Source organism: Stegostoma tigrinum, chromosome 22, assembly GCF_030684315.1.
Source record: "Stegostoma tigrinum isolate sSteTig4 chromosome 22, sSteTig4.hap1, whole genome shotgun sequence".
In the NCBI taxonomy this organism is placed as follows: Eukaryota; Metazoa; Chordata; class Chondrichthyes; order Orectolobiformes; family Stegostomatidae; genus Stegostoma; species Stegostoma tigrinum.
In genome coordinates this window covers 37,956,582-37,974,235 of record NC_081375.1, presented here as the reverse complement: position 1 = coordinate 37,974,235, position 17,654 = coordinate 37,956,582, and the positions used below count along the sequence as shown (strand labels likewise).

The 17,654-nt window shown below is 42.0% G+C and overlaps 1 protein-coding gene across 13 annotated transcripts in view; it reads left to right on the top strand.

The window, feature by feature from the left end:
* The window catches only part of LOC125463603 (rho GTPase-activating protein 44-like), a 306,257-nt gene extending 291,879 nt beyond the window's left edge, over nucleotides 1-14,378 (top strand). For 11 of the 13 annotated variants that reach the window (XM_048555074.2, XM_059653787.1, XM_048555070.2 and 8 more), the window contains 2 exons: nucleotides 943-1,287; nucleotides 12,137-14,378. In XM_048555074.2, the coding sequence (XP_048411031.1) occupies nucleotides 943-1,287; nucleotides 12,137-12,288 (497 nt within the window). In that variant the 3' untranslated portion in view covers nucleotides 12,289-14,378. Of the gene's footprint in view, nucleotides 1-942; nucleotides 1,288-6,859; nucleotides 6,911-12,136 lie in introns of all 13 variants that reach the window. The other 2 variants (XM_048555075.2, XM_048555076.2) reach the window with 2 other exon arrangements.
* Nucleotides 14,379-17,654: the final 3,276 nt, after the last annotated feature.

Genomic DNA, 17,654 nt, shown 5'->3' with positions numbered 1-17,654 from the left:
TTCCGGACTCCTCACCTTGGGAAAGCAGTCTCGCTGCATCTAGACTATACAGTCCTGTTTGAATGTTATACATTTCAATCAGATCCCTCCCACCTTGCTAAACTTTGGTGAATAGAGGCCCAGTCAAACCAATCTCTCGTCATAGTACAGCCTTGCTGTCCCCAGAATCAGTCCAGTGAACCTTCACTGCACTTCCTGTAGGAAGCAGAAAGGTGCCTGTGTCACTTTTTTCACCCTCCTGGCAATGAGTTACATTGCCCACCAAACATGCAATGGAAAGAACACCAGTTTCTCTCCTGTGTCTCTGAATTAGTGTTTGAGGTGAAGTCTTCACAGTGCTGATGGGCACTTATTAAATTGTTGAAATAAGAGCAAAAAATGCTTGAAATACTCGCCAAGTTGGATAGTCCCTGCAAATGGAAAGAGAGAGAGAAAAAACAGAGCCAGTATTTCAGAACCAGACGGCAGGTCTCCGGCCTGAGATGTGTTTTCTCCACACCCTGCCTGACCTGCTGAGTATTTCCAGCATTTCTTTTCCGATTATTCCAGCATCCACAGTACTTTGTTTCTATATGAAATAGTTTTGTTGCACGTACTCATGTTTTCAACAGCTGGCAGCTATTGCTGAATCTCTCGACTCCATTTTACTGTAACATTTTCTCTTCCTGGATACACTGCTCAGTTTCTCCCACTTGTCAGGTCTTCCTCTCTCCTCTGCAGTGTGCTGCAGTGCACAACATGCCTGCACAGTGCTCAGACTGTCCTCTGGAGTGCACTGTTGAACAGTTTAAAGGGAGTGCTGTTGCATTAAAATATATTTTTGTTTTGATCTTCTGACTTTTTCTAATCGGCTGTATTTTTTTAAATGATATTTTGTTGTACCAAATGTGCCTTTAAAAACATACACACGCAAGCTAAAAATTTTGTTTCTTTCCTTTACAGCTGCAAAGAAGGTGGCCCCCATAGCTCCTAAAGTCCCCTTTGACCAGGCAACAGGCCAACCTTCCCCTGCAAGCTTATCTCCCACTCCCCCAAGCACTCCATCACCATATGCTGCAAATTATCCTCAAGCTTATACCTTACCATCAAGTCAGACACCCCCAGCTGCTCCATCCCTGTCTTCTCCTCCATCCCAAACAAGCACTTTAACTAAATCTCGACCCACACTCAAGCCTAGACAAAGACCCACTCTTCCACCTCCACAGCCTCCTACAACAGGGTCTAGTCCACAGGCTTTGGACCATACAATTTTAGACAACCTGTCAGCTGGAGAAAGCATGTCTACAGGTATGAGTTTACCTTAATTTACCAGTCTTTACAGAGGACACTAACTCATGCTAACATATTACATTGCATTGTAAATCAATGGATTTAAGTATTTTTAAATTATTCAGTTTGGCATTATAAGATCAGTGAAATGAATTTGAATTCTTGTTTTATAAGTTGTTTAAAAAATTCTAATGATTCAAAATCTTAAAACATGAATATTATTTCCAAATGAAAGCAATAAGATCATCTTTCGTTAATTCGTTCTGAGAGTGTGGGTTCCACCGGCATTTATTATTCATCACTTGAGAAGGTGACATTGAGTCACCTCTTTGGACTAACACATTTCACTTGCTAAGCCACTTGCGAGAGCAGTGAAGAACCATCCACATCAGTATGCTATTGGGGTCACACATATCTCTATCTCTGTAAGGTTTCACTCCCTTAAGGGCATTGGAGATTGTTCTGGCAATTACAGTTACTTACTCTGAGCTTTTGTTTCTCTCCATATTATTTTACATTGAATTCATATTTTCTAAATTTCTCTAGTGTGTTGAATGCAATTTTTTTGAGTTATTAGTGTGTAACGTAACTACAACATTACCAGCGCTGATAGTTAAATGTGTGGTAAAGTTCACCTGCTGTCTGATATTGAAGCCCATCAGTCACTTTTCTGAGATGGATTGCCAGACGAAGCCTCTTGTGATAGCCAAATAAGTGTACCATATCTATAACCATGTATAAAGCAAAAGGTGCAACGTAGTTTAGTTTGGGAAACATGGTCAGCATGGATGGTCACTCTGTGACTGTGTGTTCCTATAATGGGGCTTGTACTGGCTGCCTGGACCAATACTGGCAGCTATCAGGAATGTCTAAACCTCCTCAATGTAGAAAATACCTCAATTCATGAGAGAATTTGGAAAAAAGTATGAATTTAAGTAAGTTCAACTTTAAACAGATTAGAGCTGATTTCCCAAGAGCATACCTCCACCAGATTTTGTTGTTAAAAAAGTGAAACAAGAATTCAAATGCATGATTTGAACCATGGTCATTTTGCCATGAAGTCTTAAAATATTTATCTTAAAGAAAGCAATGTTCATGGCAGGTGATAATATCGTCCTTGAGACATGCAACATTTTTGATTGAACATGCACATAGTGAATTTACGGCACTTACTTTTATTTCCAAATATGTTTTTTGCTCTGTTAAAAAGTGGTCAACAATTCCAAATCATACCTAAGATGATTGTCAAACTATCCTGTTGACAGTGTAGGATAGATTACAGGAACAGAGGTACACGCACAGACTTATTCATCATCTCCAATGTTCCAGTTTCCGTCCCCTCCTCTGTAGCTGAAAAATGTAAAAACCAATGAGCCAAATTCCAACACGGTGATTTCTGTGAGAAGATGAAAACACTTTGTAAATTTGACCATTTCTGAAAGCAAGCCCAGTTTCTGTTTATTCCACCATAAGAAAGACTGAGTAACATTACCTCCAGGAACAATTACACAGATCAGCCCCACTCACATTAAATGCGGCCTCCTAAGACAACCTGATTACCACCATGTTATCAATCTCTGCCCAGTAAATTCACTGCTATACTGCTATGTGTAATAGTTACCTGTTGCCAGTGACTAAGTAAACAATGTAAATGTGCAATAACAAACACCGTTAATTTCAGGAAATTTTTCCAGCAAAGGAAAAGTCTTGTGCAACATGTAACAATACAAGTCATAAGGCCTTCAGGATGTGTTGCTAGGCAAGGCCTTATTTTAATTGGCTGATGCATTGCTGATATCCAAAATCCTAGCAACGCATCCTTTTCAACTTCTGCTGTTTTGTTTTTGGAAAACAATTGATCTAAAATATTCTGAAACCAGTGAAAATGTACCTGGAAGATTAAGCATCTCTTTCACATTCCACTATTCTTTGATTTTTGGGAAGAATGCTTCTTTTCTACACTGAAAATGGCTGTGCTAATCACCAATAAAGGTGCATTTCAGATAAATTGGAATGCTGAATGAAAGAGATATACTAATACACAACAAAGTACTTAACATTACTCAGCTCTTGGGACTGAACAGTCGATGGAGCTGGAGATGGAGAATGTTATCCCATTCAGCCCAACTGAGCTAAATGGATCCCAAAAATACACCTCAGCATTGCAAGAATATGATGTATAGATTCTAGATATCATACTTTGAAATTAAATTAGAATAAATTGTAAAGGGTCAAAATATTTGGAAAGAAAATCCTAAAAGTAACACTTTAACACAACATTTGCACGAGGTCCTTTACTTTCAGTGTCTGAAAGATGTGAACTGTACTTTAGAGGAGTGCACAGTCTAATACAGATTTAAAGCAACTTCTAAATCAGGATCGGATTTAACGATTGAGCTTGAAAGGGTATGGACATACTAGAAGCAATATGTGTAGATAAATTAAACCTTTTTTCCATACAGGAGGCTGGAAGAACACAGCAAGCCAGGCAGTATCTGGAGGAAAGGAGAAGTCAGTATTACCTGAAGGACTGAAGAAGGGTAATACCCAAAACGTTGATTTCTCCTTTCCTCCAGGTGCTACGTGGCTTGCTGCATACATCGAGCCTCCTGTTTGTCTACCTTGGATTCCAGCATCTGCAGTTTTTGTGTCTCAAACTTTTATCTTGCCTGCTGGAATGGGAAGGGATTCTAGTGTTATTGCAAGATCTGTTACCTCCTGATGGTTACTTAAAAGCCATGTAATGTAATGAGTTTCACTAATTTTAACATCTAGTTGTTCATGTTTGCCATGTCAAAATGAGAACAGTGCAGAAATTTTTATTAAGTCTTGACTTAATAGATATCAATCCATTTCACAAGTTAGAAAAATGGATGACAAAGTGTTGAGTCATCTCCCATAAATGGGCAAGTGTTCCACAAAATATGAAATCTGTGAAAATGAATCTAGCTAGTTTGAAAATCTGCTTGCTCACAGATTTCAATCTCACCAATTGCTGTAGATACACAAAGTTATTGGTAAAGCTTCTCATAGTCATCCTTTTAAAGAAACACTCATTCACTGATCTTGTGGTATTTTATTTCTGTTGAAGCGTTATGTATTGTCATAATCAACTAAATTTTCAAAATTAAGTTCAGTATAACGTCCAAGATCATATGCAAAGGTTTCCTAATCATTTTAGAATATTTCATCTTGCTTCATTTATTTCTCTCTATTACTCAGTTTATGGTTATTTTTGATCATTTTGTCATAACACAGAGAGACAAGGCACGAGATACAAATTGGCCTCCAGCTATTGAGGCGTTTAAGATAAGATGCATTATGCCACATTATTTTTGTGATCGGAGCTTATTTTTTGTTAACAGTTTTGCAGCAAGAACTTGTCTCGTATTGTTATTTCTCTTTTCCAGTTAATATCTCTGAACATGAGTTATCTTACCTATTCACACGCACTATTTCAACTTAAACATGTTGGACCACCAGTTAGCTGCTGTCTGACTGACCAGTGCAACCCCCCCGACCAACCAGCAGTGCTGTCTGACTGACCAGTGCAACCCCCCTCCGACCAGCCAGCAGTGCTGTCTGACTGACCAGTGTGCTTCCCCCCCAACCAACCAGCAGTGCTGTCTGACTGACCAGTGTGCTCCCCCCCAATCAACGCAGTGCTGTCTGACTGACCAGTGTGCCCCCCCCCAACCAACCAGCAGTGCTGTCTGACTGACCAGTGCAGCCCCCCCGACCAACCAGCAGTGCTGTCTGACTGACCAGTGCAGCCCCCCCACTGAGCAGCCAGCAGTGCTGTCTGACTGACCAGTGCAGCCCCCCCCCAACCAGCCAGCAGTGCTGTCTGACTGACCAGTGCAGCCCAGCCTGTTTTGCGCAGTGAATTCTCCCTGCTCTTTACCAGCTGCCAAACATGTTCCCAGCTGATTAAGTAATTCTCAGGACAAGCTGATGTTTCCCTCTTCTGTGATTCAGCAATTTTCACACCCCTTAACTGATCAATCCAAATTGAATTATCAACAAAGAAACAATTCATGTGGAATTGTTTGTTCTTTCTCATTAAAAGAAACAAATTCTATTGGCCAGATAGTTATGACCTTGCATATCAATGAGCATCTTGCTGTTCAAATTAGAGCAAAATGGCAGTATTAACTCAGCAGATCAGGCATCTTCTGAAGAAAGAAATAATGTTTCATGTCAATGACCCTGCATCAGAATCGTCCTGTTCAAAGTGGTTGTGGTTTTGTTGTTAGCAGGTTGTTTCTTATTAAATTTAAGAAGCTGAGACATATTAAGAAGTGTCCATAATCCAATTTTCTCCGTTGTGTTGCTGAGAAGAAACACAGTGTTCTGTGGTGTGTTTATCAATGATCTATTATAAAGCTTCTCTAGCCTTTCCTTTAACCACTCCCTTCAAAAAAACTGAAGGATTTTTCAGTCTAGTATCCAGGCTGTTCAAAAATGTGGCTGCAAAATAAATTACTGTTTTAATAATCCATAAGGGTAAGTTAATATCTTTTGTTGACGGGCTAAATGGCCTATTTCTGCTCCTATGTTTTATGGATCCTGATGATTAAATGTGTCTGCATATAATACTAGTCTGATTTAATATAGACTTCAGCATGAGCCATGTAATTTATCATGTGATGTGGTAGATAAAAGTGGTGTATCAAATGGATTGTTAAGTTAATTCTCTACATGGTTAAACCATAATAATAGGACAAGAGTGAAAGTTCAAACTAAAGTTAAAAAAAACAAAAAGATTGCTTTCACGTGAGATTTTAGATTAGTATGATATGCATTAGCATACACCTTGGAGTTTGTAGGAGCATTGCTGTTTATTGGAGTATGAACACAAACAAGCATTAATTTTCAGTTCCATCTCATTCAAGTGCCATCATATGGATGCCATTGTGAATAAGATGGCAATGGAATTGGAGAAATACAAGGGAACAGAAAACATTGTCCTACAATGCTTTGAAATCAATTATGGTAGTGTTATCACTATTTCAAATGCATCACAAAAATAACGTTAAACATGCTTCTCTCCTAAATTGCCACAGGCCTTAATTCCAGGCAATAACTGAATAAATCTCTATAGTTTAGTAGGCTGCCAGTATTAACTTTCTTTTCTTACACAAGATAGTCATTTGGGTATGACACTAGAGCTGCCAACCCCATTAGATGATAACCCACCATGAGAGCCAGATCTTCCAGTTGAGAAGAGGAGGGGAGTGCAAACTGAACATCAAATAAAGCAGAAATATTTGCATATGATCTTTAAAATTGAAAAATGATTTGGAAAATATGAATCTTTAATAGTTAGCATTTTGTACAAGCTTGTACATGTATAATGTTTTTTTCAAGTTATTACATTTCATTATTCCATTTTAATTTGACTGTAGTTTATATGTTTCTTATCTAAATGGACAGTTAATTTCTCGCGTGTGTTACATTTCAATTTTGTGTGATTGATATAAATTTACTTTTCAGTGGAATCTCTCTGATTATCGTTTCTGAAATTCTGAACAATTTTTCTATTATGTTCTTTTTTTCCTTTTTGGGTGCCTATGTATCATTCTTGCAGCTGTTTGACCAGAATGAGTCTGTATTGGCTAAGTGTGAGGGGGAATTTAGGGTAAGGCAGAGCAACGAACTCCCCTCTGGCACTTCAGCTAACTCTGCAACTCCTCCAGTTGCTATCTGTATGTCACCACTAACTCATCTGAACTGGCCTTTGCATGAGAATGAAGCAGACTTGCATGGCTTGATGTTGTCACAGAATTCACAAATGTTTAATGAGTGATTCTTGCTCTTTTTTGAGTGTTCTTATTTTCTGCCCCTTACAACCATGTAATGTAATTGAATGAATCTTTTGATCCCATGGCTTTAGCAATTAAATGTAACTTGCTTTATTTGTATGAACTATTTTGCCCTGTTCCATTTCATTACTATCATTTATAAGGGATGTCATGATATTACAGTGTGAGGATACAATCCTACACAATCCAGCTAGCTACTGTTACATTGTGCATTTTCCATATTCTGAATCAATGCATTGAATTTCAAGATTGCCAGAACTGACATCTTCCCCGCAGAAGAATTTAAACCTTTAATATGATTCTATTTTAATTGAAACATATGATGTAAAAGTGTTTAATGTTAACACAAGCAGGGTTATAAGAAGGAAATATCTGACTAAACATTTTGCCTTTCATTTAAAGTTAGAGTTAGATACTGTGGTCAGAGTTTTATGTTTGTAAACTTGTCAACTCTTAAACTAAGTGAATGGTAAGAAGTGAGCTGCTGGGTACAGGATGGAAACCTTGATCTACACTGACATTGGAAACCAGGCTTAGTGAAATTTGTTCATGTCTCCCCACTATCTCAATGACATCACCAGATACACTTACACTCGCTTGGATGTACTTTAAAGAGAAACTTCCAATTTGGCACCGGCATGTTTGTGTTGAAATAATTCTCATTTAATTAGTACATTAAATGGAACTTGTAATATGTAGTGCATACAGCACAGTACATCACTGATGATTTTATAAGACATCACAACATTATGTTTCATGTCTATATAGTTTCATCTTTTCACTGATGCAATGTCATTGCACATCAAAGATACAGAGATTAGTTCACAAATTTAAGATCGTGCCGGCGACTACAGTTGTGATTTGGCTAACAATGTGCAAAATGCAAAATACAAATTACACCACAGATCTTTTAAAATCCAATACATGATGTATGTTGTAAATTTTGTTTTAATTTTAGTTTTATTGCTGATAGGAGTGTTTGTAATCTTTATTGTGCGTGTTTGACTGCGACCATTGACACAAGTAAAATAATCCTAGAAATTTACAGCTAGTCAATAAATACAGAGAAGAGGGAAATGGGTCACTTCTCTGTTTGCAGGATGGGGCATCTCTCAGGAGATCTGGAAGGAATTTCACGAGACCATATAAACCAGGTCATGCAGTGATATGTAAGATGTTGCTCATGTAGAGGAACAGTATAAAGAAGTATGCAGGATTGACAAGAAAACATGCAAAGGCTAGAAATCTGAAATAAAACCAGAAAGTGCCAGAGGTGCAATGCAGGTTGGTCAGATTCTGAAAGTGAAGTGTGAATCTGGATGAACACAGCAGGCCAAGCAGCATCTCAGGAGCACAAAAGCTGATGTTTCGGGCCTAGACCCTTCATCGGAGAGGGGGAGGCGGACTGAAGATGGATAGAGGAGAAGATAGCTGGAGAGGAGAGTATGGGTGGGGAGGTAGGGAGGGGATAGGTCAGTCTGGGGAAGACGGACAAGTCGAGGAGGCGGGATGAAGTTAGTAGGTGGGAAATGGAGGTGCAGCTTGAGGTGGGAGGAGGGGCTATTTGAGGGGAAGAACAGGTTAGGGAGGCGGGACAGGCTGGGCTGGTTTTGGGATGCAGTGGGGGGAGGGGAGATTTTGAAGCTTGTGAAGTCCACATTGATACCATTGGGCTGCAGGGTTCCCAAGCGGAATATGAGTTGCTGTTCCTGCAACCTTTGGGCGGCATCATTGTGGCACTGCAGGAGGCCCATGATGGACATGTTGTCTAAGGAATGGGAGGGGGAGTTAAAATGGTTCGCAACTGGGAGGTGCAGTTGTTTATTGCGAACCGAGCGGAGGTGTTCTGCAAAGCGGTCCCCAAGCCTCCACTTGGTTTCCCCAATGTAGAGGAAGCCACACCGGGTTCAGTGGATGCAGTATACCACATTGGCAGATGTGCAGGTGAATGTCTACTTAATATGGAAAGTCATCTTGGGGCCTGGGATAGGGGTGAGGGAGGAGGTGTGGGGGCAAGTGTAGCACTTCCTGCGGTTGCAGGGGAAGGTGCCGGGTGTGGTGGGGTTGGAGGGCAGTGTGGAGCGAACAAGGGAGTCACGGAGAGAGTGGTCTCTCCAGAAGGCAGACAAGGGTGGGGATGGAAAAATGTCTTGGGTGGTGGGGTCAGATTGTAGATGTCGGAAGTGTCGGAGGATGATACGTTGTATCCGGAGGTTGGTGCGATGGTGTGTGAGGACTGGGGGGATTCCCTTTGGGCGGTTATTGTGAGGGCAGGGTGTGAGGGATGAGTTGCGGGAGATATGGTCAAGGGCATTCTTGACCACTGCGGGGGGGAGGTTGTGCTCCTTGAAGAACGCAGACAACTGGGATGTGTGGGAGTGGAATGCCTCATCCTGGGAGCAGATGCGGCGGAGGTGAAGGAATTGGGAATAGGGGATGGAATTTTTGCTGGAGGGTAGGTGGGAGGAGGTGTATTCTAGGTAGCTGTAGGAGTCAATGGGCTTGAAATGGACATCAGTTTCTAGCTGGTTGCTTGAGATGGAGACTGAAGAGGTCGAGGAAGGTGAGGGATGTGTTGGAGATGGCCCAGGTGAACTGGAGGTTGGTGTGGAAGGTGTTGGTGAAGTGGATGAACTGTTCGAGCTCCTCTTGGGAGCAAGAGGCAGTGCCAATACAGTCATCAATGTAACGGAGGAAGAGGTGGGATTTACGGCCAGTGTAGATGCAGAAGAGGGACTGTTCCACGTAACCTACAAAGAGGCAGGCGTACCTTGGGCCCTTGCGGGTACCCATGGCCAGCCCCCTTTGTGTGTAGGAAGTGAGAGGAATCGAAAGAGAAGTTGAGGGTGAGGACGAGTTCGGCTAGGCAGATGAGGGTGTCAGTGGAGGGGGACTGGTCGGGCCTGCGGGACAGGAAGAAGCGGAGGGCCTTGAGGCCATGTGCATGGGGAATGCAGGTGCATAGGGACTGGATGTCCATGGTGAAAATGAGGTGTTGGGGACCAGGGAATTGGAAGTTCTGGAGGAGGTGGAGGGCGTGGGTGGTGTCACGGACGTAGGTGGGGAGTTCCTGGACCAAGGGGGAGAAAATGGAGTCCAGATAGGTAGAGATGTGTTCGGTGGGGCAGGAGCAGGTGGAGACAATGGGTCAACCAGGGCAGGCAGGTTTGTGGATTTTGGGAAGAAGATAGAAGCGGGCGGTGCGGGGTTGGGAAACAATGAGATTGGAGGCAGTGCGTGGGAGGTCACCTGAGGTGATGAGGTTATGAATGGTTTGGGAGATGATGGTTTGGTGCTCAGGGGTGGGGTCGTGATCCAGGGGGCGGTAGGGGGAGGTATCAGGGAGTTTGCGTTTGGCCTTGGCGATGTAGAGATCAGTGCACCATACTACAACGGTGCTCGTCCCCTCCCCCCACTGCATCCCAAAACCAGCCCAGCTCATCCCCGCCTCCCTAACCTTTTCTTCCTCTCTCACCTATCTCCATTTCCCACCTACTAACCTCATCCCACCTCCTTGACCTGTCCGTCCTCCCCGGACTGACCTATCCCCTCCCTCCCCACCTATACTCTCCTCTCCACCTATCTTCTCCTCTATCCATCTTCGGTCCGCCTCTCCCCTCTCCCTATTTATTTCAGAACCCTCTCCCCATCCCCCTCTCTGATGAAGGGTCTAGGCCTGAAACGTCAGCTTTTGTGCTCCTAAGATGCTGCTTGGCCTGCTGTGTTCATCCAGCTTCACACTTTGTTATCTTGGATTCTCTAGTATCTGCAGTTCCCGTTATTTCTGAAAGTGAAGGTTTAGCATTTCAGGTGTGACGTACCATCTGAACTCCTTAATTTGGAGAAATGCCCAGCCCCTGAGTATCAACCTGTTACTTCCTTTCAGTTACTGATTAATTTGCTAGGCGTTTCATGGTCTTAATGTCTTTATTTCAGCAGTTCACTAAGGATGCAGATCCATGGATTTATAAATAAGGAAATAGTGTGCCAAAACAAGGATACTTGCTCTCCCTTCATGCATCGTGGGTGAGCCCAGGCTGGAGCATTATGCCTTTTTCTGGCCACAACACTTTTGGAAGGATTTCAAAGTCTCGAAGAGAGAGCACAGGAGAAGTTGAGGGTGTTTACCTTAGAATAGAGCACAATAAATGGAGATTTTATTGAAATGTTCAAAATCATGAAAAGTATCATTAGATTAAAGAGAAACAATTTCCGCTGGCCAATTTGTTGGTGACCATAGGACACAGACTTAAGGTAATTGATAAAAGTGAGATGTGACGAAATAACTACACATGGGTTGATATCGTGTGCAATGTGCTGCCTGAAATGATGGTGTAAGCAGATTAAGCAACATTATTCAAAACATAATACAATAATAACTTGGAAAAGAAATATTTACAGGGTTATTGGAGAAGTGCAGGGCAGAGGGCATTATTGGACAGCTGCATTCCACCTTCGTCATTGAAGATCTTATGGTTCTACATATCTGGGATTTTTAGAAACAATATAAGAATTCTGAGTGAAAAATATAGCAAGAGTTTCTACTTTTCACTAAATCTGTTCAAAGGTCCTATTAACGGATTTCAATGGGAGTGAGCAAGAACCAGTGAGTGTCAGTCTGCCGTTGAAAGGCATTATTTAATTGTGCCTGCTTTCAGACCACTGCACAGGTCACTGACTAACTTAAACTCAAAGCTGTACACACAATGAAACTGTGCTTAGTTGAGACATTGCACAGTAAATGGACATACAGAGAGGAACAAAATAACATTACTCTGTGTGAAATATTTTCAGACTTGTAGCAATAAGGGATGGAACTTGCAGGAGCTAGAAGTAGGGACAAAATATTAAAACAATCTAGCAATCTGTTCTGATCTTGTCAGATCACCATATTGTGACATCCCTATTATTTGTCAGAAGCTAATGGCTCTAACAAGGATGTTTAATGGAATGACTTATTTTGAAGTATCTATATATGTATGCGTGTTGTAAGGATTAATTTGTATTATTGCTAATGAATGATTTATCTTCACTGCTTGCAGATATTGACAATCCAGATCCTTCTTTTATACAGTCAGTAGAGCTTCATGATGCACTCTACACAGAATCTTCAGACCAAATTTGCACAAACTCTGTGGCAGACTGTAGAATAAGAGCAGATTCTGACGAGGAGTCAGAAAGTACTGTCCTATGACGTAAGAACACTCCATTTGTGTGACTCAAGCTGTACATATATTACATCAACAGGATGGTAGATCAATGGGCATCTCTTCACATGTAACTGCAAGAAAAGCTGCTTCCATTAACAATGGGAATGGAATTCTTTAAGATAAAAATTTTGCTTTGATTTGATTATGGTCAGTCAGCCTTTAAAAACGCTGTCCTGTTGTCTGAGATCAATTTTTTTTTTACTTTTTATTTAGCCTTACTGAGATAACTTTTTCAATAAAGAACTTGGCCTTTGAACCTGCCATTTAAGTTGATTTATATATTTTCATAGCATGATATGTGATAACTCAGTAGCATCATACAAAAGAATGCTATCACACCCACATAGAAATAAGCATTAATGTATCCTACATCTGAAGTAATTGTCTTTTATGAGATGGTAGTTTGAGTTTCTATACATGGCAAAACTTATGATTCTTTGGAGAAAATGGTTTACCACAAATAGGAGGTCAGAATCTTGCATTTAGAAATCTTCCATCTACTGAAGAAGCCCCTTTCTGTTGTACACTGGAATGAGCCCATCCTTAGGGCAGACAGAAAGGTGGGCCTAAAAGCATAGATTAATATACAGTACAAAAATTATCAAAATAAATCTTCATTGTCTGATAGATGAAGAAGGTACACTCAGGATTAAGTCAACAAGCACTGTTGAGTGAGGGAGTTAACTGTTGCAATGCGTACCCATGCAAACAGCCAGTTAAAGATTTTGACCCCCTAGAGTTTTACAGAATCACAAACAAAATCCATTTCCAAAAGTAGCCATTCGCACAGAACAAAAATGAGACTTTATTTCTGATCGTTGTGATTTAAATCATCATTGCAAGTATAATTCTATGTCCCATTGTATACACCCTGGTATTTGTCTGTTTATAAAGTTCAAAGGAGAAATGTGCTAAATGCTGTGGTATAGTTTAAATTTGTATAACACATGGCAATTGCCAATCATTCTGAAAGTAACTTCAGCCTGAAAAAAAAGGAAGAAAGCTGTCAGTATTGTACTTTTTAAATTAAAAAAAAAAGTCTGTACGTGGATGGTGACTATTACAATGGACTGTTGTGGCAGTAAAAGTTTACCTGTTATCATGCCAGAATACCTTGTATGAATAGAATTTAATTAATGTCTATGTAAATGTTGTATTAAAAATATACTGTGTATTTAAGGGAGAGGGGCTAGACTGGTGACTGATTGTGTCTATTACCTTTGTAATGTACAGGACCTAAAACATTGCTCCGTGCAGTGACTTATCATAGAGTGTAGAGCTATGAGAGAACATAATATATCTGTTATATAAACACTTATTTCATGCATTATGTTTCACTTGAAAATATATATAATTATAGTGCTTTAAAATAAACACATTTAAATAGAGGGTTTAGTGGCAATGTCTGAGAAATAAAGTTGTGCTGATTCCCTCATCTGTGAACCTGGAGACAAACTGAACTGAAAATAAAAAAAAAACTGAAATATTACAAAATGTAGAGCAGACTTGATGTGTCCTCGAAAGATGTTACAATATCATATCACAACAATAAAATAAAATATACACATTTTAAAATGTGAAACATTCCAGTCATTATGGACATACGTGGTTTTGTGGTATGGATGAAAATGGATGCAGGCTTCCCTAAATGTAATTTAAAAAGTATTGGTTATGACTCCAGTTGCTCCTGGGAGTGTTTTGCAGAGATTAATCATTGCGAACCCCTTTGTAGGTCTGAAAATTGATGATGGTTCAGTCTAGCACACTCCTTCCGTCACTAGGTGAAAGCAGAGATAGATTTCATATTGCTGTGTGAGCTATAGCTATGATAGTGCCACATGTAATCCCTGCCTTTGTAGATATTGCAAATCTGTTAAAGTCAATAAGATAAAGAAGAATGCCTTGCAAGAAGTCAACGTGGTAGTAATCTTTCAGGTTAATGGTTGTCTGACAGTCTCCACACCATACTCTTACGTTGTTTGATGACTAATACTTTCTTCTTAATGAAATGTTGATTTCTGAAATAGGTGGCTTCAGTCTTTGTCATTTGCAAAAGAAATAATAAAATCAAACTGCTGCCTTACTGATCCTGAGGGAACTCTTTTTTTTATTAAAATGCAGAGGCCTATTCTTCAATGTAGCCCTGTTGACAAGGCTACTTTGCCTGACAGTCATACAGAACAGAAACAGGCCCTTCAGCCCACCATGTTATGGCAACCAACAAATGCCAAAGTACACTAATCCCATTTGCCCACACTTGGTCCATAGCCTACCATACCCTGGCATTATGAGTGCCCATCCAGATGCTTCTTAAATGTTGCAAGAGTCCCTGCCTCCACCACCTTCTCAAGCAGCACCTTCCAAATATCCACCACTCTCTGGGTGAAAAACATTTCCCTTAAATCTCCGATTAAACCATTTATTCCTCGCCTTAAACTTATGCCTTCTGGTCTTCAACACATCTGTCATGGAGAAGAGGTTCTCACAATCTCCTCTGTCTATGCCTGGGATAATTTTGTACAATTCAGTCAAATCTTGCCCACCCTCCTCTGCTCCAAGGAAAACAAATCCAGCCCTTGCAGTCATTCCTCATAACTGAGGCTTTTCATCCCAGCTAACAACCTTGTGAATCTTCTCCAGCGTAATCTCATCCTTCCAATAGTGTGGCAACTGGAGCTGTGCACAGTATTCTATTTGTGGCCTAACTAATGTTTTATGGAGTTGTAACAAGACTCCTTGCTCACATATCCTACGCCCTGACTAATGGAAGCAGTATCCCATATGTCACCTTCATCTATATGTGCTGACACCCTCATGGATGAATCAAGGTCTAGATTTACTCTCAGCTAGTCTAACAAGGAAACCAAGTAACATTGCATTGACAGGCGTCCAATTTGAGATTTGTGGCAGACTCAACTATTGTGTGCCTCTCCTTTGCACACAGAGCCAGCTCACTAAACCTTTGCCCAACACTCTGAGCACTCCAGTGGCATCTCTAAACCTCTTGTGAAGCACTGCAAAATTCAGATCTTTCTTTTACAATCCAACCTTTTATTGTGGGTCATAGTCTGGTATGTGGACCATCCTCAATGATGCAGCAGTTCCCTCGACCCAACTTTTTGTTTAGCACTTCCTTGGTAGGCAATCAGTAACTGGAGGCCAGGGGCTTCCCAGTGTGATATGAGATTCTAACATAGGGATAGTACCAAGGTCATGAAGCAGGGATCCTTTATTGGCATAAAACCGTGAGGTGAAATTAAGTATAAACATGAAAGACATACTGAGCAAGCCTGTGCTTTACATCTGGTTGAGGAAATCCTTTCGTCTAATCTTTTTCTTCATCAGACACCCTTTCCTTGAGAAAGGAGTTCAACTGCTCCAGCTGCTGTGCTCGATGTCCTCTGGCATCATTGTCGTTACTGCTGGAACACTTTGTATTTTTAAGACATCAGACCAGAAACCTCTTTTTCAGGAAAGTGGGGGAACTGTGACGTTCAGTATCTCATGCTTGCTTCCTTGAAGAACAAACCTCCTGGCTGGACAACGAACTGTCCATGAATGATGGTGCAGAGACACATGAGCACTGAGTCAAAAAGATTTCAATCACAATGGTTCTGGTCCTGCTTCTTGCACTTTCAATTATGAATTATGACATTCTTAATCCTTTGGAATTATTCTCTGATTGCACCTACAGCTTGTATGAACATGTGCAGTTGTTTCTTGAATTAATGATTTATTTTATTTTGTGTATTTTACAGCAGAAATACAGTGAAAAACTATCATTTTTCACCACGATTCAGTGCCATTTTGAATCATTCAAGAATAAAGAGCAAAAAAGAACAGTATAGCTTAAAGAGAACAAAGTGTGGGGCTGGATGAACACAGCAGGCCAAGCAGCATCATAGGAGCGCAAAAGCTGACGTTTTGGGCCTAGACCCTTCATCAGCAAAGTGAGTCCAGTGCGGAACTTGAGTGGGCCCAGTGCAGAGGAGATTGGGTCCAGCATGGGGGAGAGTGAGCCCAGTGTGAACCTTGAGTAGGCCCAGTGCAGAGGAGATTGGGTCCAGTCTGGAGGAGAGTGAGCCCGGTGCGAACCTCGAGTGGGCCCAGTGCAGAGGAGATTGGGTCCAGTGTGGAGGAGAGTGAGCCCGGTGCGAACCTCGAGTGGGCCCAGTGCAGAGGAGATTGGATCCAGTGTGGAGGAGAGTGAGACGGTGCGAACCTCGATAGGCCCAGTGTAGAGGAGATTGGGTCCAGTCTGGAGGAGAGTGAGACGGTGCAAAACTCGAGTAGGCCCAGTACAGAGGAGATTGGGTCCAGTGTGGAGGAGAGTGAGCCTGGTGTGAACCTCGAATAGGCCCAGTGCAGAGGAGATTGCGTCCAGTGTGGAGGAGGGTGAGCCCGGCGCGAACCTCGAGTAGGTTCTTACTTACTCTTCCGGGGCGAGCGCAGGACCCGACATCAGAATCGGCAGCTGCTACATCGGCAGAGGTGACGTTGGCACAAAAGCTCCTAAGATGCTGCTTGGCCTGCTGTGTTTATCCAGCCCCACACTTTGTTATCTTGGATTCTCCAGCATCTGCAGTTCCCATTATCTCTATAGCTTAAAGAGAGTTCATCAGTCCTAAGCCAGCTCATCACCATAAATGATGATCGTGCCACTATCCCTCTGCTACCACTTAACACCGTTCACACTGGACCCAACCAACATCAAAGTTACCACTCCTCAGGCACCATCTTTCACACTGGGCCTACATGCCCTTGCCACCACCTGCACCAAACCAACCAAAGTTCAAGTCAAATCTCGTCGGTGGGCTCACCGCAATGTTGCTATGATGCCCTCCCACCACTGCCAACGCTGGACCCAAACAACAACAAAGTAACTGATCCTAAGGTGCCATCTTTTGCCGCGGGGCCTACCTTGCCAACGTCACCTCTGCTGATGTAGCAGCTGCTGATTCTGATGTCGGGTCCTGCGCTCACTCTGGAAGAGTAAGTAAGAACTTCCTCGAGGTTCGCACCAGGCTCACTCTCCTCCACACTGGACCCAATCTCCTCTGCACTGGGCCCACCCAAGGTTCACACCGGGCTCATTCTCCTCCACACTGGACCCAATCTCCTCTGCACTGGGCCCACCCAAGGTTCACACCGGGCTCACTCTCCTCCAGACTGGACCCAATCTCCTCTGCACTGGGCCTACCCAAGGTTCACACCGGGCTCATTCTCCTCCACGCTGGACCCAATCTCCTCTGCACTGGGCCCACCCAAGGTTCACACCGGGCTCATTCTCCTCCACACTGGACCCAATCTCCTCTGCACTGGGCCCTCTCGAGTTCCACACTGGGCTCAA